The sequence below is a fragment of the Canis lupus genome, chromosome 33 (genome assembly GCF_011100685.1).
Source record: "Canis lupus familiaris isolate Mischka breed German Shepherd chromosome 33, alternate assembly UU_Cfam_GSD_1.0, whole genome shotgun sequence".
Lineage (NCBI taxonomy): Eukaryota > Metazoa > Chordata > Mammalia > Carnivora > Canidae > Canis > Canis lupus.
The window spans coordinates 25,212,256-25,235,024 of record NC_049254.1 but is presented as its reverse complement, the minus strand read 5'-3'; the positions used below and the strand labels follow the sequence as shown (position 1 = coordinate 25,235,024).

Genomic DNA, 22,769 nt, shown 5'->3' with positions numbered 1-22,769 from the left:
AGTTATATATAGCACCCAGTGCTCATTATATTACATGCCATCCTTAATGCCCATCACCAGTACCCCATCTCCTCACCCCCCCACCCCAGCAACTGTCAGTTTGTTTCCTACGGTTAAGCGTCCCTTATGGTTTGTCTCACTCTCTGATTTCATTTTGTTTTATTTTTCTCTCCCTTCCTCTACGCTCACCTGTTTTGTTTCTTAATTTCCACATAAGTGAAATCATATGATAATTGTCTTTGTCTGATTGACTTATTTTACTTAGCATAATACCCTCTATTTCCACCCATGTTGTTGCAAATGGCAAGATTTCACTTTTGATGGCTCAGTAATACTCCATTGTGTGTGTGTATCACTCACATCTTAATTATCCATTAATTTGTCAATGGACATTTGGACTCTTTCCATGATATGGCTATTGTGGACATTGCTGCTATAAACCTTAGGTTGCAGGTGCTTCAGATGACTACATTTGTATCCTTGGGGTAAATACCTAGTAGAGCAATTGCTGGGTCATAGGGCAGCACTATTTTTAACTTTTTGAGGAACTTCCATACTGTTTTCTAGAGTGGCTGTACAAGCTTGCATTCCTACCAGCAGTGTAAAAGGATTCCCCTTTCTCTGCCTCCTTGCCAACATTTGTTGTTTTCCTTACGATAATTTTCACCATTCTGGTGTGAGGTGGTATCTAATTGTGGTTTTGATTTGTATTTTCCTGATGCCAAGTGATGTTGAACATTTTTTCATGTGTTCGTTGGCCATTTTTTAAATTTAAATTCAATTAATTAATATATATTTTATTATTAGTTTCAGAGGTAGAGTTCATTGATCCATTAATAGTATATACATCCAATGGTCATTATATCATGTGCCCTTCTGTTGGCCATTTGTATATCTTCTTTGGAGAAACGTCTGTTCATGTCTTCTGCCTATTTCTTGACTAGATTATTTGTTCTTTTGGTGTTGAGTTTGACAGGTTCTTTATAGATTTTGGATCCTAACCCTTTGTCTGATAAACATTTCCAAATATCTTCTCCCATTCTTTAAGTTGCCTCTTGGTTTTGTCAACTGTTTCGTTTGCTGTGCAAAAGCTTTTTATCTTAATAAAGTCCCAATAACTAATTTTTGCCTTTGTTTCCCTTGCCTTTGGACATGTGTCTAGCCAGGGTTGTGGCAGCTGAGGTCTAAGAAGTTGCGGCCTGTATTCTCTTCTAGGATTTTGATGGATTCCTAACATTTAGGTCTTTCATTCATTTTGAGATGTATCTTGTGTATGGTGTAAGAAAATGGTCTAGTTTTATTCTTCTGCTTGTGGCTCTCCAATTTTCCCAACACCATTTGTTAAAGAGACTATCTTTTTTCCATTGGATATTCTTTCCTGCTTCATCGAAGATTAGTATACCATAGAGTTGAGGGTCCATTTCTGGGTTTTCTGTTCTGTTCCATTGATCTATGTGTCTGTTTTGTGCTAGTACCATTCTGTCTTGATGATTACAGTTTTGTAATAGAGCTTGAAGTCCAGCATTGTGATGCCACCAGCTTTGTTTTTCTTTTTCAACTTTCCTTTGGCTATTCATGGTCTTTTCTGGACCACACAAATTTTAAGATTATTTGTTCCAGCTCTGTGAAAAATGTTGATGTTATTTTAATAGGGATTGCATTGAATGTATACATTGCTCTGGGAAGCATAGACATTTTAACAATATTTGCTCTTCCAATTCATGAGAATGGAACTTTAAAGCATTTGCTCTAGCTGTTCTTCTGCCTGGAGTGCTCTTCTACTAGATACATTTCAGCTAACTCCCTCATCTACTTTTGTTTAAATCTCATCTTCTTAATAGTATCAGTTAAAAGGAAGAAAGAAATATTATTTTTGCAATATCCTAGCAATCATGATCCTCTTTTCTAACACAGTATTCTTGTAGTAGATAGTAAATAAATATGGCTTTCTTTTTGATTCCAACTGAAGAAATTCCCTAAACAAACTTTTAAAATTGGGAAATAGCAAGTGGCCAATTTTCTGCCCTACCATACATGTTCCCATTCTATTAAAGCCATGTTTTCTTTAGGATCCACTTGGAAAGAAAACCCATGAATTTGTAATGAAAGATGAAAATATTGTGCCCTCTTCATGGATATTCAAAGAAAGAACACAGTATCCCTAGGTAGATTGTGGGCCAATTGACAGCAACTTAATAAAAGAGAAGAATAGTTTTATTTGACATAGTTCCAAAGTATGATTACTATGTAAAATTGTTTGAAAATTTGGTAGCAACTCTTACTTGAGGCATGGGATACTGTCCTTTGTTCCTCCTTCACTAGCCACAGTGTTAGTGCTTCCGGAAAGACTCCTTGAAGAAGGAAGCTGGGATGAGAGATCTGGAAATGGAGGACTTGTTTCTGGTTCTGGGGTAATAATATCTTCAATATCATACTGAAGCCGTACCTCTAATGACTTAAAAAAAAATCAAGTTTTAATTTAATCTAATAATAACTAATCACATTAAAATTTCTAATAAATTTTTGGTAATTATTACTTTTTCAGGTTAATAAGCTCAATTTCAATTTATAATAAAGTTAAAATATCCCAAATTGATTTAAATAGTGTAATACATGGAACATTCACTGGCATTCACAAAAAACTGTAAAATATTTAATTCTTCAGATTCATAAGAAAAATACCTGCTGGTGGAGAAAAAGTTTTTACATACTAAATCCTTCCTTAGAGGTATAAATTACAACTCCATATATAATAAAAGGAAAAACTAGTCAAGGTTATTCCAGTGAAAGAAAATAAACTGGATGTGTTTACACATATGTATATAACACACAAATTATTATTTGCACAAGGCTTTTAGTTTAAAAAAACATTCTATTCTGACTCTTAATTTAGTAAACGTTTTCCAAAATAAATTCTAATTTTTGTTTCATTAGCTTAGCTCAATTTCATTAGCTTGGTTAGAGTTGCTTACTTGAAAAACATATAAACTGTATTGGAATAAAAAGATGACCCCAAACCTATTTTTTAATCTAAGAATGTTTACAAAGTAAATACTTGATGACTACACTCAGTGCTTTAATTAAAATCTTAGTATATGTGCTGCCAAAGCGAGCACTAATTAAAATCAATTTTATAACAAACATTTGCTTTACAATGTAAAAATCAGGTTTTTAAAAATTCAATTAATTAACATATAGTGTATTATTAGTTTCACAGGTAGAGTTCAGTGATTCATCAGTCTTATATAATACCCAGTGCTCATTATATCATGTACCCTCATATCACCACCCAGTTACCCCATCCCCCCGCCCTTTGCCCCTCTGGCAACCCTCAGTTTGTTTTCTATCACTACCAGTCTCAAGGTTTGTCCCCCTCTCTGATTTCATCCTGTTTTATTTTTCCCTCCTCTCCTCTTTGTTCCTATTTTGTCTCTTAAATTCCACATATGAGTGAAATCATATGATAAATAAATCAGTTTTGAGGCTGAAAACAAATGTCATTGTGGGGTAGTGAATACAGAAATATTGTCAGAGTGATTTACATAATTATCTTAAAAACTAAATACAGTCTCTAGTGACAATAACACTTACCAATTACTGAGTGAGAACTATACCTAGACACTATGCTAATGATTTTATATAATCCTCCTAAGAAACCTATGAAATTGGCATTATCATTTGTAGTTTATCATTTATTTTTTTTAATTTTTTTTGTAATTTATTATTATTTTCCATTTTATTTACCCAGAAAATTATGAGTGTAGTAACTTGGTCTCACCCAGATTCCAGTACTGAGTACTGGAGCCTTGTGACTTGCTCAGAGTTATGTAGCTATTCATTGGCAAAGCCAGAATTAAAACATAGGCTTATCTGACTCAAAAGGCTGAGATTTTAACTAATATACTTTAACAGGGCATTATTTAATTTTCGCTGTTGAGGTAAAAACAGTTACATACAGGCCTTTAGTTAATCATCTTTATCTTCTGATAAAATGGTAAGATGGATTCAGCTGGGAAGGCTAATTATTTATAGATGCCTTAATTTAGATTTAATTTATCCCATGAAACATAATTGAATAATTAAATTACTTGGTTAGTTTAAAATTAAGATTAGAAAAGGTAGCCCATAATTATTTCCATCCTATAAAAATGTTTCTATATAGAAAATTATTACAAATAATCTTATTGTAGTTGAGAAATAATCATTTATGGCAATTGACAAGAAAAGACAAAAAATTTTAATAAAGATATACAACACAGCCTGTACTAATTTGACATTTATATATAAAGCAATAAATGCCTGTATATAGTCTATATAGAAATAAATCCACCTATTTAATAATACAAAGTTTGAGTAATGTTTTTTCATTTTAAGCCAACCTATTTTTTAATGTTAAACAGGTAAGAAGAATAATTAAAATCCTATGAATGGGATCACTGGCCAAATACAGCAGTCTTGAAGGCTTAAAACAATACCAAACACTAGCCAAAATCTATGATAATTGGTTTCTTTTAATAACTCTGGCTGTGAACATTAAATTTTAAATAACTTACCACTATTTCTGTTGTTATTTCATGTCTGCTGAATTTATAAATTATGACATATGCAGAGACTCCTGATACACAGAATATTCTGCTCTCCGGACACCAGTAAATCATCTGAATGGCATATGGATCTTCCTCTACAATTTCACATGTTGGTTTTCCTTCTCCTATCTTCTGTTTTTCAAACACTTTTGAAGTTTTTAGCTTGTACAGCATCTGCAGAGTTACTGTAAAATATTGAAGCATAGTTATCTTCTAATTTGAACTTAATCCTCAGATATTGTTGAAGCTTTTTCAGTGTATTTGTTAAAGCACAAATAAAATCCAAGCAGACAAAATAAATTACATTTTAACTAGTAAGTATTCAATGTAATGTACTCTTATCATTAGTTTAGTTGGAAGGAGATTCCAGAAAAAAAGAAACATTTATTGAACATATACTGTATACCAAAGAATATGTAGGTCTTTGTATATATTGTCTCATGTGAGCCTCAGAAAAGTCCCATGAAGTAAGTATTGTTATTTTCATTTATTGATGAAAACCCTGGGGCTCAGAAAGGTTACAATGGGAATACTGAACCTAATTCTCTCCTAAAAGAGTCCCTTTAATCCTTTTTCACATTATCCGCTTTGATTGCTGCATGAAAGACTGAAGCTATCCTTACAGTTTATTTACTCTTCTTAACAAATTTCTAGACAATCTTTAAGATAAGAAATATTTGTAATTTATTAGCTAGTAATGAGGGTCCAATAATCTGTAATTATTTTGGAAAGAATCTTTTCTAAGTGGCTCTGTATTAGAAAAGGATCCATTATAATTTTTCAAAACTCGGGGGGTGGTGAATTGTTTTCAGGAATATTTATTTGGGAGAATATCTTTTCCATTTTAGACCCTGATGATAACTCTTCTATAAAAAAGTTCTGATTCTATAAAAGATTATTAAGAAAATTTCTAAAAATCCAGGAGTTGCTGTCAAAAATGCATAGTCTGAAGATAATCATGAGAAACATCAGTCAAACCCAAATTGAAGATTTTGCAAAAATAATTGGCCCAAATCCTCAAAAACATCAATTTCATAAACAATTCCAAATTGAGTAAAACTGAAAAGCTGATAAATGTAATAAATAATTCTCAATTTTCTTTTATTATGAAAGATGTTACTGAGACAATAATATGAGTAAGACCTGGAGGTTAGATATTAGCATGGCTTCAATATTAATCTCCTGATTTTGATAAGTATAATTTGACTATGTAAAAAATGTGTGTAGGGAATATACAGTGATATATTTTAGGGCCATGTAGTGTAAGAAGAGCATCACTGCAACTCACAAATGGTTACAAAAAACTATACATATATATATGAACATATGGAGAAGAGGGAGGGGGGAAGGTGGAAGAACAAATGGAGTATACACTGACATTTGGGGAATCGGGCTAAAAATTATATACCACTTCATGGTATTTTTTTTTTTTTGCAATTATTCTCTAAGTCTAAAATTATGTCAAACCAAAACATTTTGAACATGGGTAAGACATTCATTTTACTAAGTGCTATATAGCCTGCCTTCCAGGTTAGATTGGGTATAACTCCCATGATTATTTTATGTGACAATAGCAATGGTAAAAGGATACTGCAGACATAATTAAGTCCCCCAATTAGTTGGCTCTGAGTTAATCAACAGAGACTATCCTTAATGGGACTGACATAACAATAATTAGAAGAGGGACTAGTGCCCTCCCTGAGGTTAAAGTGACACTCCTTTGCCAGCCTTGAAGAAACAAGTTGCCATGAGTCTAAAGCTACAATAAAATGCATTCTGCCAACTACATGAGATTGAATGAGGATACTAAATCTCAGATGAAACTGTCGCAGGAGCCAATACCTTGACTGTGGTCTTGGGAAGCCCTAAGTAAAGAACCCAGCTAAACTGAACCTAGATTCCTGACACATAGAAACTGTGAGATAATATGTAAGTACTGTTTTAAGCTGCTCAATTATGGTAATTTATTATCAGTAAATGAAAATTAATACACATAATAACAAACTCAGTTATTTAAATTCAGTATAACCTCACTTCTGTACCGGGCAGTATTAGTATTCCTTAAAATTGGCAGACTAGGTGATGGTCTTCAATGACATCCAGAAAATTGGAAATCTGTCCTTATATATAATTGATTATAGTAAAAAATATTAAACATGCTGAAAACCTTTGCAATATATGTTCTGAATATGATAAATATTTAAAAATTAACTTCTTAAATATTATGCCTGCTTAAGGGTGCCATGTACTCTAGTTGTGAGGATGTTAAAGTGTCTTCTCACATTTTAGAAGCTAAGGAGTGACTTTGAGGTGGTGGGAAAGGAACATATAAATTGTCACTATAAAATTGTGTTCTTGGAACAAAGTCAGATTTACAAGAAAAAATGCATCAAGGAAAATATTTTGTCCTTTGGAATTTCTCCCTGAGACATTGCTCTTTATTGTGTGAGTTCAGAAAGTCACTTAAAAATTCATAGTTTTAAATGTTTTATTAATTTTCTCTTGCTGATGGTTTACTCCACTGCTGAAATACTCAAGCTTGCAGGCTAAGAGTATCACCAATATTCAATCTTCTTCCCTCTGCTTTTGTGTTTATCATCATCTTCCTTAGAAGCTGCTTACTTCTATAACTTCATGTATCACTTTTATGCTGTTTCTACATTAGTGTCCATTCTTGCCTGTTTTTCCTACCTGCTAGACATTTTTACTTGGATTTCGTGGTATAATTACAAAATTCAAATCTCCAGCACTCACTTATATTCCTCATTTACAAAAGAGTTGCCTTTATATTACTGGTTACTCATCCTCAGAAACAGTCATTACTCACTTACTCTTCTCCTCCTATTACTATTAAAATCTTAACTATCTTCCAAAACTCACATTAAATATTACTCAATTAAAATACCATTTCTAGATCGACCTGGTTCAAACAAATCTCAAATTTCTGGTAACAGAATTTGAGTTGTATTACATTTAGAGTTCTTATCATACTGTTTGCCTTTTAGTCATATTTGTGCAGTTCTTTATCTGATTTAGTAAATATAACTTTTATGAAGGGCATATATGGATATAATGAAGCCTGAAATATTTTTGCATTCCTTTCAACACTGAGCAGAATACCTTATTCCTTATATAATTCTCAAACATCTTAAAATTTACATTTATCAAATCATTTCTTTTGATTTAGATAGGCTTGGTAGACAAGAAGAAAAGTGGACTAATGAGATAAAAGAACTTTTCCAGCACCAGAGCTGAAGGTAAAGGAAATTCCTTCAACAGAGTTGATCTGACAAATTTTGGTACTTTTTCAACATTACCTTTTGTAAATAAGTTACTGACAGTGAATTCAGTCCTGTTTATATTATAAAGGAAAAGTATAGAAGAGATAGTACTTTAAATTGATCTAACATAGGAAATGAATTTGTATAGCACAGTCATATATATATGCTAAAAATGTATCTGAAATATTAATTGTCCAAACTAAAAAGTGGTGAATGGCTCTGAGTAAATATTAACCAAATATTTCTGTTATAGAACAAGAGACTTAAACTTACTTGCAGAAGCATCCCAAAATTTTATTGATCCATCTGCATGACTAGATAAAAAAAATACATTAGTATTAATTATAGTAAATTTAAAAAGTCATAATCATTCTAAATGCATAAAAACTTGAGTTCTTGTTAAAATTTGATTTAAAAACTCCATTCCAATGAGAACTAATATATGTTAAACCATCTTCATGCTCATAACAATGGTTTACTTTTTAAAAAATGCACTAAAATTTAGATTTAAAAAAGAACAGTAATTGCTTAGATTTTACTATAGAATTTATGTGTAATAGAGAACAATGAAAACTGGCTTGAATGAACAATATATTTTTATACAAAATTTTTTATACAATAAAAGATACCTGAAGTAATTTTGATTACATTAAAACAATTTTGAAGTGAGTATCATAGCAAAATTAAAGTTAAGCTTCAAAAATAAAAAGCAAATCCTTAAACCTATCTGGAGCTGTATCATTATTTGGTAGTAACATAATGGCAATTCTATAAGAATTCATTCAGAAATTTAAAGGGTAGAATAACTCCCAACATTTTATGAGGTCAGCTTCATCCTGACACCAAAACCAAAAAAAGAAAATTACAAAATCTTATTCCTCAAGAACAGGTATAAAAATTGTCAACAAAATATTAGCAAATAAAAAACATATAGAAAGGATAATGTATCATGACTAAATTGCAGTTTATCCTAGGAATGCAAGACTAGTTAAACTGTAAAAAAAAAAAAAAATCAATCACCATATTAGGCATCATACTGACAGATTAAAGAAGAAAAACCATATGATCATCTCAATAAATACAAAAAAAGCATTTGTTTCTATCTTTTGGCTATTGTAAATAATGCTTTTATGACATTCATGTACAAGTTTTGTATATACTTAAAAGTGGAAGTGCTCAATTATATGATAATTGTTTAGCTTTTTGAGAAACTGCCAAACCATTTTCCCTATTAGCTCCACCATTTATATTCCCACTAGCAATGTCTGTGGTTCTAATTAATCTATATCCTTGTCAACATTTGTTATTTTCCTCTTTAAAATTTTTTTAGCCATCCTAGTGGGTATAAAGTGGTACATATAATTGGTGGCATTGATTTTCACTTCCCCAATGACTAATGATGTTAAGCATATTTACATGTGCTTGTTAGCCATTTGTATTTTTCTTTGAAAAAGAAAAAAAAGTAAACCTAAATCCTTTGCTCACTTAAAAAAAGTTTGTCTTTTCATTGTTGAGCTTTAAGAATTATTTATATATTCTGAATACTAAACCCTATCAGATATGATTTGAAAATTTTCTCCAACTCAGTGTCATCTTTATGTCTGATGATAAAAGCCATTTTATCTATTTTTTTCCTTTTGTTGTTTATGCTTTTGGTGTAATATTTAAGAAATCTTTGCCATAATCAAGATCATGAAAGATCACCCCTTTGTTTTCTTCTTTGAATTTTATAACTTTAGCTGTTAATTCAAGTCTTTCATCATATTTGAGTTAATTTTTATATATGATATGAGGTAGGAGTCTAACTTTTTTTTTTTTGAGTTTTTACTTAAATTCTAGTTACTTAAAATATAGTGTAATATTAACTTCAGAAGTAGATTTTAGTGACTCATCATTCACATATAAAACCCAGTGCCCTCCTTTGATACCTATCACTTATAGGGCAGCCCAGGTGGCTCAGTGGCTTAGCGCCGCCTTCAGTCCAGGGCCTGATCCTGGAGACCAGGGATCGAATCGCTGGAGCCTGCTTCTCCCTCTGCCTGTGTCTCATGAATAAATAAATAGGTATTCTTTTTAAGATTTTTATCACTTATCAAGCCCATCCCCCTCATCCCTCTAGCAACTCTCTGTTTTCTATAGCTAAGAGTCTCTTATGGTTTGCCTCCTTTCCATTTTTTCCCCTTCCCCTATGTTTATCCATGTTGTTTCTTAAATTCCACATATGAGTGAGATCCTATGGTATTTCTTTCTCTGGCTTATTTCACTTAACATAATAAACTCACTGTAAATGGCAAGATTTATTCTTTTTTTGGTTAATATTCCATTGTGTATACATAATATGCCGCATCTTCTTTATCCATTCATCAGTCAGTGGACATTTGGGCTCTTTTCATAATTTGGCTATTGTTGATAATGCTGCTATAAACATCAGTATGTATGTATCCCTTTGAATCAGTATTTTTGTATCTTTTATATAAATAGCTAGTAGTGCTATTTACATAAAATTGCTGGGCACTAGAATAGTCCTATTTTTAACTTTCTGAGTAACCTCCATACTGTTTTCCACAGTACTGCACCGGTTTGCATTCCCACCAACAGTGTAATTAGGTTCCCCTATTTCTGCATCCTCACTAACATTTGTTGTTTCCTGTGTTAATTTTAGCCATCTAAAAGATGTAAGGTGGTATCTCATTATGGTTTTAGTTTGGACTTCCCTGATGAGGAGTGATGCTTGAGCATCTTTTCATGTGTCTATTAGCCATCCGTATGTCTTGGGAAAAAAAGATCTATTCATGTCTTCTGCCCAATTTTTAAGTGGGTTATATATTTTTTTGAGTGTTGAGATTGATAAATTCTTGACAGATTTTGGGGAGGGTTTAGCTTTATTCTTTGGTGTGTGGATATCCAGTTCTCCTAGCAACTTTTGTTGATAAGATTATACTTTCTCCTATTAAAGGTCTTGGCAGCCTTATGAAAAATCAGTCTGTTTCATTAAATTACATTTCTAATCTTAAGACATTACCACACTGTCTTGATCACTGTAGTCGTGCAGAAAAATTTACAACTGGGAAGTGTGAGTCCTTCAACTTTGTTCTTTTTCAAGATTATTTTGATTATTTGGGGTCACTTGCAATTTCATGAATTTTAGAATAACCTTTTTCATATCTGCCAAAAGGCCTTTGGGGTTTTGATAGGGATTGTAGTGAATCCACATATCACTTTTGAGATATTGCCATTTTAACAATATTAAGTCTTACATTCATAAACATGGGATGTCATTCCATTTATTTTTGTGTTTTTAAATTTCTTCCAGCAATGTTTTATAGTTTCTAGAAAGTGTATAAACATTTCATCTCCTTGGCTAAATTTGTTTCTAAGAATCTTATTTTACTTTTTGATGCTATTATAAATGGAATTGCTTTTTAATTTCCTTGAATTGTTCATTGTTAGTATGTAAAAAAACACTAATGCATATATAAGATTTGACATCTGCAAATAGAGCTAATGTTCTTCCTTTTCACCGTAGATGCTTTTTATTTTTCTTGCCTCTTTTGGGTGGAATTTCCAGTACAATAAGAAATAAAAGTAACAAAAGCAGGGATCCTTGTCTTGTTCCTGATCTCAGAGGGAAAGCTTTCAGTCTCTCACCATCAAATATAATGTTATCTATGGGTTTTGCAAAAATGCTCTTTACCAGGTAAAGGAAGTTCCATTCCAGATTAAGGGACTTCCTCAATTATCTGAATATTGCTGTTGTGGGGGTTTTAAATCATGAAAGGGGCATCTATCAAATGTTTTTTTCTACGAGAGATGACCGTGTTTTTTCTCCTCTCATTTTATTGATGCCAGTATTACGTTGATTTGTATATGCTGAAACACTCTTGTGTTCCTAGGATAAATCTCACTTGATCATTGCTACTATTTTGTGAATACACTTGCATCGATATTTACAAGGAATATTGTTGCATAGTTTTCTTTTCTTGTGATGTCTTTGGCTTTGGTGTTAGGGTAATGCTGGCCCCATAGAATGAGTTAAAACGTGTTCTTTTCTATTTTTTTGGAAATGTTTGTGAAACATTTGGAGTTACCTCCTTAAATGATTGGTAGAATTCATCATAAAGCCATCTGACCTCGGCCTTTTCTTTGATGGAAGGTTTTGATTACTGATTCGATCTCATTATAAAGTTCTTCATATTATCTATTTCTTCTTGAGTCAGTTTTAGTAGTTTGTTTCTCAGAATTTATCTGTTTCATCTAGGTCATTTACTTAGTTGGCATACAATTGTTCATAATATTATTTTATAACCCTTTTTTGGTCGATAATATACTTTTAATTCTGATTTTAGTAATTTGAGTGTTATATTTTTTTGAGTCAGTATAGTTAGTCAATTCTGTCCATATTTTCAAACAGCCTGGTTTTAGTTTTATTGAGTTCCTTTATTGCTTTTCTGACCTCTGTTTTGTTTATCTATGCTTAAATTTTTGTTCTTTCTTACACCTACTAGCTTTAGGTTTTTGTTTTTTTCCTAGTTCTTTGTATGTAAAGATAGGTTACTGATTAGAAAACTTTTCCTTCCTTTAATGTAGGCAGTATAGCTATTAAGTTTCCTTCTGGGTACTGGTTTTGCTACATGTCATTACTTTTAATTTTACTCATCTCAAAGTAGTTTCTAATTTCCTTTGGGATTTCTTCTTTGGTCTATTGTTTAAGAGCATGTTGCTTAATTTCCACGTATTTGTGATTGTTCCCATTTTCTTTCAGTTATTAACTACAAGTTTCATTATGTTTTGGTTGGGGAAGAAATCATATCATTTCAGTCTTCTTACATTTATTAAGACTTGTTTTGTGGCCTAACATCTGCTCTGTTCTGGAGAATGGGCCTTCATGGGCCTTTTAAAAAAATATGTGTTCTATTGTTCCTGTTGTTGTTGGGTTGAGTGCCCTATATATTGTCTCTTAGATCGATGTTAGCTTATAGTGCTTTTCAAGTCCTCTGTTTCCTTAGTGATATTCTGTCCAGTTTTCTCCATTAATTGCTGAAACTATTATTGTAAAACTATTTCCTACTTGAATTCTGTCCATTTTTGCTTCATATTTTGGAGTTCTATTATCGTATGTGTATAATATACCCATATAATATGCATTTGATCCTTTTATCAATATATAATCTCTTGTCTTTTGTAACAATTTTATTTTTTAAAAGATTTTATTCACTTATTCATGAGAGACACATAGAAAGAAGCAGAGACACAGGCAGAGGGAGAAGCAGGCCTCCCACATGGAGCCTGATGTGGGGACTGATCCCCAGACTCAGGATCATGCCCAGGCCGAAGGCAGATGTCCAACTGCTGAGCCACTCAGGCGTCCCTCTTGTAACAATTTTAGACTTAAGACTGATTTTGTCTAAAAATCAGTATAGCCACACACACACAAAAAATGAATACAGAAATTAAATTAGTATAGCCACTCTCTCTCTGCCTTTCTTTAGTTTTGTTTGCATGGAACAGCTTTTTTCCATCCTTTCACTTTCAACATATTTTTTGTCTTTGTAATTGAAATGTGTCTCTTTTAGAAAGCATACAGTTAGATCATGTGTTTTTACCTATTCTGCCAATCTCTGCCTCATAATTGGAGAGTGTAATTCTCTAATTAATTAAAGTATTAAAAAGGAAGGATTTCTGCCGCCTTGTTATATATTTTCTATATGTCATATTTTTTTTTTTTTGTTATTCAGTGCCTCCAAGGCTGCCTTCTTTTATGCTTGACTTTTTAAAAATACCATTTTGATTCCTTTCTTTTTTAAATTTATTTTTCTGTAAATATTTTAGTTTCTTTAGTGGTTACTTTGGGCATAAAATTAGGCTCTTAAATTTAAAACAATATAGTTTGAATTAATGGTAGCTAGCTTCAATACCAAACCTCTATTGCTGTATGCTATATATAGCTGTTGCTATATAACTGCACTGTTTTGTCATTGTCACAAATTCTTCATGCGTTTTGCTCACTATCACCATGGATTTATAATTATGCTTTTATGTACTTGGGAAAAAAGTTGAGTTAAAAATAAAAGTAAGATAATATGGGCTTTTATATTTGCCTATGTACTTACCTTTACTGGTGTTCCTTATTTTCTTCATAGGGCTTCAAATTACCATCTAATGTGTTTTCATTTCAGCCTGAAGAACTCCCATTAACACTTCTCTTTTTTTTTTTTTTTTTTTAACATTTCTCTTAAGGCAGATCTACTAGCAATAATTTTCCCATCTTTTGTTTATCTAAGAATGTTTAAATTCTTCAGTTTTGAAAAATAGTTTTGCTGGATATTGAACTCTTGGTTAAAAGTTATTTCTTTCAGAATTTTAAATACATCAGCCCACCATCTCTATCTTCATGGTTTCTAATGAGAAATTGGCCTAATCTTATTGAGGATCCCTTGTACTTGATAAATTGTTTCTCTCACTGCCTTCAACATCCTCTCTCTGGATTTTCTCAGTCTTTGTCTTTCAACAATTTGATCATAATGTATTTCAGTGTGGATCTCTCTGAATTTATCCTATTCATATTTTACTGAAATTCTTAGATATATGTTAATTTTTCATCAAATGGGGGAAGTGTACAAGTCATTATTTCTTCAAATATTCTTTATGTTCTTTAACCTCTCTCTTTCTGGTGCTTCCATTATGTGTATTTTGTTAAGGTTAATGGTGTCCCACAGGTCTCTTAGATACTTTTATTATTTTTCATCCTATTTTTTTTAATATTCAGATGGAATCATTTTCAATGACCTATCTTCAAATTCACTTATTCTTTTTTCTGCCTGCTCAAATCTGAAGATGAATCCCTCTCATGAGGTTTTCATCTCTGTTATTGTAATTTTCAGCACCAGAATTTATATTTAGTTTCTTTTAAAACAAAATTTCTTGCTTTAATATTCTGTGTTTGGTGAGACTAATTCTTCTAATTACCTTAAATTTTTGTTTATGATTTCTTTTAGCTCTTTAAGCATATTTAAGATAGTTGATTTAAAATCTTCACATAGTAAGTAAAATGTCTTGGCTTCCTTGGGGACAGTTTCAATTAAATTCTTTTCTCTCCTCTGAATGGGCCATGATTTTTTTTCTTTATATGTTTCATATTTTGCTGTTGTTGAAAAAATGGACTTTTGAGTATTAATTAGGAAACTGAAAATTAGATTCTTCCCCTTCCCAAGTTTTTCTGTTGATGCTTATTTTAAGTTTTTGTTGTTAGTTTAGAAAAGTCCCTATGTAAACAGTTTTTTTAAAGATTGTATTCTTCATTGTATGTGGCCTCTGAAATCTCTGCTCTATTAGCTTATTGGTTAGCTAGTGATTTGACAGCAATTTCATTAATTGACTGTAGCCCAACAACATCAACAATAATAAACCGTCTCTTTGTCTTAGCAAATTAGTTCTATTAGGAAACTGCTGCAATGAAAGCCAGGTTATTTCCGACTCTGCATTAGCTTTCACTTCCTGTTTGCATGGTGGCTAAAGTTCATCTAGAAGGGAACTCTTAGAATTTCTTAGGTATTTTCTTAGAATGTATTCAGCTGTAGGCATTCATGTGGACATCCTGATTTTGCAGTATATGTGGGAGCTTTACAAAGCCTTTCTTCCCTCATGTATTTTCTTATAAGGCCTATTCTTTCCAGAGTACAAACTATTATTTGGCCCTGTCCCAGGTGCACTGGAACTGGTACATCTGCCTTTACTCAGATAAATGCCTTCCAGGAAGCCCTGGAAGCTCTAGCCCTGGGAAAGCTCTGAGACCGGGAAAACAAAGATAAGGCCTTGAGCTAATCCTACAGGGAGGCATCAAACAGGTAAACAAAAGGGGCAAGGACAACTACAATTCTTCAAGAATAAAGTCTGTATTTATTACTCTTTCTGACAGCAGAGGAATGTAAGCTGCTATATTCACCACCACTGAGGTGGGAGTGGTAGACTGTAAATGGGTAAGGTAAAATGCCATATGCTCTCTTACCAAAATTCAGCTTTAAAAAAAAAGATATATAGTTGACATTTAACATTATATTAGTTTCAGGTGTATAGTATAATTAGGTTTCTGTACATTTTGTAAAATAATTACCAGGAGTGTAGTTAACGTCTATCACCATACATAGTTACAAATATTTTTTTGTGTGTGAGAGCTTTGAAATCTACCTTTTTAGCAACTTTCAAATATACAGCACAGTATTATAAACTATACTCACCATGCTATGCATTACATCCCCATGATTTATTTATTTTATAGCAACTTCTTTCTTCATTAAACATTCCCCTGGTTGTTATAAATTTTCTATTAGATTCTAGAGTTCTAAAAAAATTATTCTGTTTTTGCCAGCTTAATACTTATTTTAGTAGAGAAACCACTCCTACTCTGACATTTTCAATAATGTAACTTCCTGACATTTCAAAATATTTTTTTTACTTAACTATAACACACTTATAACATGAATCATAAAAATATAACACAATGAAGTATCACAAATAATACATCTGAATAATCACTCAGATTAAAAAATAGAACATCAACCAAAACACTTTCATTCTCTTTTCCAATCACTATTCCTGTATCTTCCCCAATAGTAGCCATTTTGTTGTCTTTTAACCTCTCTATAAGTTTTACTAGTTTTTGAAATATCTGTAAGTGGAACCAAATATTTTGAGTTTAGTTTCTTTTGGTCAATAATATGTATTAATGTAATACATGTCATAATGTCAAATTGATTTGTGTATTGTGTGAAGTGATAGAGTAAAACATTATTGCTGTTTAGAATGGCACTGTATGAAAACACCTCAGCATATTTATCCACTCTGTGTTGTTAAAATTTAAGTTGTTTCTATTTTGGCACTGTCACAAATTGTGTGGCTCTGAAAACCTTTGATACCTGTATTTTGGAACACATATACAAATTTTTGTTAGACATATATCTGGGAGTGAATTAGTGGTTCAAAAAGCTAATAAATGATGCCAAAGAATTTTCCAAAGAGGGTATAACAAATTTGCATGCCCACTAAAACTTTAAAGGAGTTCTAGTTGTTCTACAACATCAGAAAAAGTCTGGACAGTCTCTTTAAAATTTTATCCATTCTGCTGGGTATATGCAATGTTATCTCATTGTGTTTGAATTTATACTACTCTGATGAGTGATGAACACCTTTCTACACTTATGACCGTTTGGTTACTTCTTTTGTTAGGTCAGTTGGCCATTTTTTTCCTATTGAGTTGACTGTCTCTTTTTCGTTTATTTATCATAATTATTTATACATCTGATATAAGCACTTCACTATATACATATGATGTAAGAATCTTCCCTGGACTTGTATTTTCAGGATCTTAATGGTGTCTTTTGAGGAAGAGAAGTTCTTAATTGTAATGTAATCTAATTTAGAATTTTTTTCCTTTTTGGTTAATGCTAATTATATTTTTTTAATTAAATCTTCCCAAACCACAAGAAAATATTCTCCTCTATTATCCTCCTGAATACATATGGTTTTCTTGTAGCATTTAATTTTATTTACCTGAAATAAATTTTTAGTGTGATGTGTGGTAAAGACAAAGATTCCATATAAACATCTAATTAACCAGAATAATTTATTTAAAAGTTCCTTTCCTCACTGCTTTGCAGAGTCAGGTTCATAAAGAATCAATTCTCTGATGTTTCTGGACTTTCTCTTTCATTCACTGTTGTCTGGCAGAGTCCATATTTCTGCCATCAACACACAATCTTAGTCACTATTATTTTATAATAACTCTGAATGTCTAGTAATTTAATTTTTTAAGTTTTAATTTAAATTCCAATTAGTTAACATACAGTATAATATTAGTTTCAGATGTACAATATAGTGATTCAATACTTCCATACATCACTAGGTGCTAATCACAATCACTCCTTAATCATTGTCACCTATTTAAACCATCCCCTCACCAACCTCCCTTCTGGTTATCATCAGTTTGTCCTCTATAGTTAAGAGTCTATTTCTTGATTTATTTTTATTTCCCTTTGCTTATTTTGTTTCTTAAATTGCACATATAAGTGAAATCATATGGATTTGTCTCTCTGACTGTCTTATTTTTTTAGCTCTATTTCTTTTACTCTCTATCTCCACCCACATCTTTAAAATTGGCAAGATTTCATTCTTTTTTATGACTGAGGAATATTCCATTGTATATTTATACCACAACTTGATACACACATCAGTTGACGGCCACTTGAGCTATTTCCATCACTTGGTTATTGTAGATAATGCTGCTATAAACATCAATTTATTCACTTTTGATTAGTATTTTTCTATGTAGATAAATACCTTGATCTGTAATTGTTTGTAAGGTAGTTCTACTTATAACTTTTTAAGGAACCTCCAATACTGTTTTTCACAGTGGCTGCACCAGTTTGCATTCCTAAAAACAGTGTAAGAGCGTTGCCCTTTCTCCAGATCCACACCAACACTTGTTTTTTCTGTGTTGTTTATTTTAGCCATTTTGATAGCTGTGAGGTAATATCTCATTGTAGTTTTGATTTGCATTTCCCTAATGATGAATGTTGACCATCTTTTCATGTCTGTTGGCCATCTATATGTCTTTGGAAAAAATAACTATTCACATCTTAGCCCATTTTTAAATATTGGATTATGTGTTTTTGGGGTGATAAGTTATATAAATTGGATGGAAGTTATATAGTTTGCATACTAACCCTTTATAAGATACATCATTTGAAAATATCTTCTATTCATAAGTTTCTTTTAGTTTTGTTAATTGTTTCCTTCACTATGCATAAGCTTTTTGTTTTGATGTAGTCCCAATAGTTTATATTTGCTTTTGTTTTCCCTTGTCTCAGGAGAAATATCTAGAAAGAAGTTGCTATGGTCTATGTCAAAAAAGTTATTGCTTGTGTTCTCTTCTAGGATTTTTATGGTTTCAGGTATCACATTTAGGTCTGTAATCCATTTTGAATTTATTTTTGTGAATGGTGTGAGAAAGTGGTCCAGTTTCATTCTTTTGTATTTAGCTGCCCATTTTTCCCAATGCCATTTGTTGAAGAGACTATTTTCCATTGTATATTCTTTCTTCCTTTTTTAGAGATTACTTGGCCATATAATTTCAGGTTTATTTCGGGGTTTTCTATTCTGTTCTCTGATCTATGTATCTATTTCTGTGCCAGTACCATACTGTTTTGGTTACTAAAGCTTTGTAATGTAACTTAAGTCTGGAAATGTGATGCCTCCAGCTTTGTTTTTCATTCTCAGTGTTGCTTTGGCTATTTGGAGTTTTTTGTGGTTCCATAAACATTTGAGGATTGTTTGTTCTAGCTCTGTGAAAAATGCTGGTGGTATTTTGATAGAGATGGTATTAAATGTGTAGATTGCTTTGGGTAATATAGACATTTGAACAGAATTTGTTCTTCCAATCCATCAGGATCTTTCTGTTTGTGTAATCTTCAATTTCTTTTATCGGTATTTTATAGTTTTCAGAATACAGGTCTTTCACTGCTTTGGTTAGGTTTATTCCTAGGTATTTTATTACTTTGGTGCAATTGTAAATGGGATCGATTCCTTAGCTCCTTTTTCTGCTGCTTCATTATTGGTGTATAGAAATGCAACAGCTCTCTATACTTTTATTTGTATCCTGCGATGTTACTGAATTTGTTTATTAATCCAAGTAGTTTTCTGGTGGAGTCTTTTGGGTTTTCTGATATAGTGTCATGTCATCTGTAAATAGTGAAAGTTTATTTCTTGCCATTTGGATACCTTTTCTTTTTCTTGTCTGATTGCTGTGTCTAGGACTTCTAATACTATATTGAATAAAAGTGGTCAGAATGGACATCCGTGTCTTCTTCCCAATCTTAGGAGAAACCTCTCAGTTTTTGCCCATTGTGGATTGTATTAACTGTGGATTTCTTCAACTATGGCCTTTATGATATTGAGGTATGTTCCCTCTATCCCTACTTTTTTGAGGGTTTTTACCATGAATGGGTGTTGTACTTCGTCACTGTTTCTGCATATATTGAAATGATCATATGGTTCTTATCCTTTTATTTATGTGATGTGTCATGTTGATTGATTTGAAAATATTGAACCACTCTTGTAACTCAAGAATAAATCCCACTTGATCGTGGTGAATGATTTCTTAAAATATATTGTTGGATTCCATTAGTATTTTGTTGAGAATTTCTGCACCTATATACATCAGAGATACTGGCCTGTAGTTCTCTTTTTTTGTGGTATGGTTATTTGGTTTTGGAATGAGGATAATGTTGGGTTCATTGAATGATTTTGAAGTTTTCCTTCCATTTCTTTTTTTTTTTTTTTTTTTTTTTTTTGCAATAGTTTGAAAAGAATAGGTATTGACTTTTCTTTAAGTGTTTGGTAGAATTCCCCCGTGAATCCATCTGTTTCTGGACTTGTTTGTGTAGTTTTTCGATTACTGATTCCATTTCTTTGATGGTTATTCTCTGTTCCAGTTTTCTATTTCTTCTTTTTTTAAAAAAAGATTTTATTTTTTACTCGAGAGAGAGGGAGAGAGAGAGAGAAAGAGAGAGAGGGGAGGGCAGAGACACAGGCAGAAGGAGAAGCAGGCTTCATGCAGGGAGCCTGATATGGAACTCAATCCTGGGACTCCAGGATCACACCCTGGGCCAAAGGCAGGCGCTAAACAGCTGAGCCACCCAGGTATCCCAGTTCTTTATTTCTTCTTATTTCAGTTTTGGCAGTTTATATCTTTCTATGAATTCATCCGTTTTGCCTAGGTTGTCCAATTTTGGCCTATAGTTTTTCATAATATTCTCTTATAATTGTTTTTCGGTAATATTGGTTGTTATTATCTTTCTCATTTGCAATTTTATTTGGGTCATTTCTCTTTCTCTTTAATGAGTCTGGCTAGAGATTTATCAATTTTATTAATTTTTTCAAAGAACTATGTCCTGCTTCTTTGATCATTTCTATTGTTTTTTAGTATCCATACCATTTATTTCTTTCCTTCTGTTGGCTTAGGCTTCATTTGTTATTCTTTTTCTAGCTCCTTTTGGTGTAAGTTTAGATTATTTGAGATTTTTCTTGCCTCTTTGGGTAAGTCTGTATTGCTATAAACTCTCCTATGACCACTTTTGTTTTATCCCAAACATTTTGTACCATTGTGTTTTCATTTTCATTTGTTTCCATGTATTTTGTATTTCTTCTTTTATATCCTGGTTGATCTATTCATTGTTCAGTAGCATGTCATTTAATCTCCGTGTGTTTGTGGTAGTTCCAGATTTTTCCTATGATGTCTTCTAGTTTCATAGAGTCATAATTAGAAAAGGCACATGGTATGACTTCAATCTTCTTGTATTTATTTAGGCCTATTTTGTGACCTAATATGTAATTTATTCTGGAGAATCTCCCATGTGCACTTGAAAAGAAGGTATATTCTTCTGTTTTAGGAAGGAATGTTCTTAATATATCTGTTAAGTTGATCTGGTCCAGAGTGTCATTAAAAACATTGTTTCCTTGTTGATTTTCTGTTTGGATGACCTGTCGATTGACATTAATGGAGTGTTAAAGTCCCTCTACTATTATTGTGTTATTATTGATTAATTCTTTCATGTTTGTTTTGTTTTATGTATTTAGGTGCTCCTGTGCTAAGGTGCATAAATATTTACAACTGTTGTAGCTTTTATTGGATTGTTCCCTTTATATATATAGTGTCCTTCTTTTGTTGTCCCTTGTTACGTCATTGTTTTAAAGTCCAATTTGTCTGATGTATTGTTACTCTGTCTTCTTTTTGACATCCATTCATGTGATAAATGTTTCTCCCTTCCACATTGATTCTGCAAGTGTCTTTAGGTCTAAAATGAGTCTCTTATAGGCAGCATATAGATAGATCTTGTTTGTTTTTATCCATTCTGACAGCCTATGTCTTTTAACTGGAGCATTTAGTTCATTTAAATTCAAAGTAATTCTTGATAGATATGTATTCATTGCTGTTTTATTACTTGTCGTTTCTGGAGATTTTCTCTGATCCCTTCTTATCTTTCTCTCTCTCATATTTTGCTGATTTTCTTTAGTGATATATGTGGATTTCTTTCTCTTTTTATTCTTTGCATGTTTATTAGTGGTATTTGGAATATGGTTACCAGTAAGTTTGTATATGAACTATTTTGCATACAGCAGTCTATGTTAAGTCTTTTAAGTTTGAACCCATTATTTTCTCCTTTCCCCTGCCCCATATTTTAGGTATATGTTATTATATTTTATATCCTTGTTTTTGTGAGTTCCTTAACTAATTTTTTAAATGAATAAATGAAATGAAAAAAAATGAATAAAAACATTCATTTTTACTGCTTTTGAGTTTTCCTGCCTCTATTCTGTCATTTCTGGTCTCTCTCCACTTAGAGTCCCCTTTAATATTTCTTGTAGGGCTGGTTTATTGGTCATGAATTCCCTTAGTTTCTGTTTGGGAAATCTTTTCTTTCTTCTTGTTTTTTGAATGATAGCTTTGCTGGATAGAGTACTCTTTTTTAATATTTTTATTTATTTGTTTATCAATCTATCTATTTATTTGAATGGGGGAGGAACAGATAGAGAAGGACAAGCAGACTCCATGCTGAGTGTGGAGCTTGATACGAGGCTTGATCTCATAACCCTGAGATCATGACCTGAGCCAAAATCAAGAGTCAGATACTCAACCGACTGAGCCACAGAGGCTCCTCTGTATAAAGAATTCTTAGCTGCAGATTTTTCCCTCTCAGCACTTTGAATATATTATACCACTTCCTTCTGTTTTTTCAAGTTTCTGTTGAAAAATCTGCTGTTATGGGTTTTCCTTATGTTAATAACTTCTTTTTTCTTGCTGCTTTTAAGATTTTCTTTATTACTATATTCCACAAATTTAATTATAATA

At 32.1% G+C, this 22,769-nt stretch overlaps 1 protein-coding gene across 6 annotated transcripts in view; it reads right to left on the bottom strand.

Annotated features, from left to right (window-relative positions):
- STXBP5L (syntaxin binding protein 5 like) overlaps positions 1–22,769 on the bottom strand; it is a 379,914-nt gene that overhangs the window by 109,677 nt on the left and 247,468 nt on the right. For all 6 annotated transcript variants that reach the window (XM_038582977.1, XM_038582980.1, XM_038582976.1 and 3 more), the window contains exons 15-17: positions 8,141–8,181; positions 4,554–4,771; positions 2,283–2,455 (exon numbers count right to left, since the gene is read on the bottom strand). In XM_038582977.1, the coding sequence (XP_038438905.1) occupies positions 2,283–2,455; positions 4,554–4,771; positions 8,141–8,181 (432 nt within the window). The remainder of the gene's footprint in view (positions 1–2,282; positions 2,456–4,553; positions 4,772–8,140; positions 8,182–22,769) is intronic.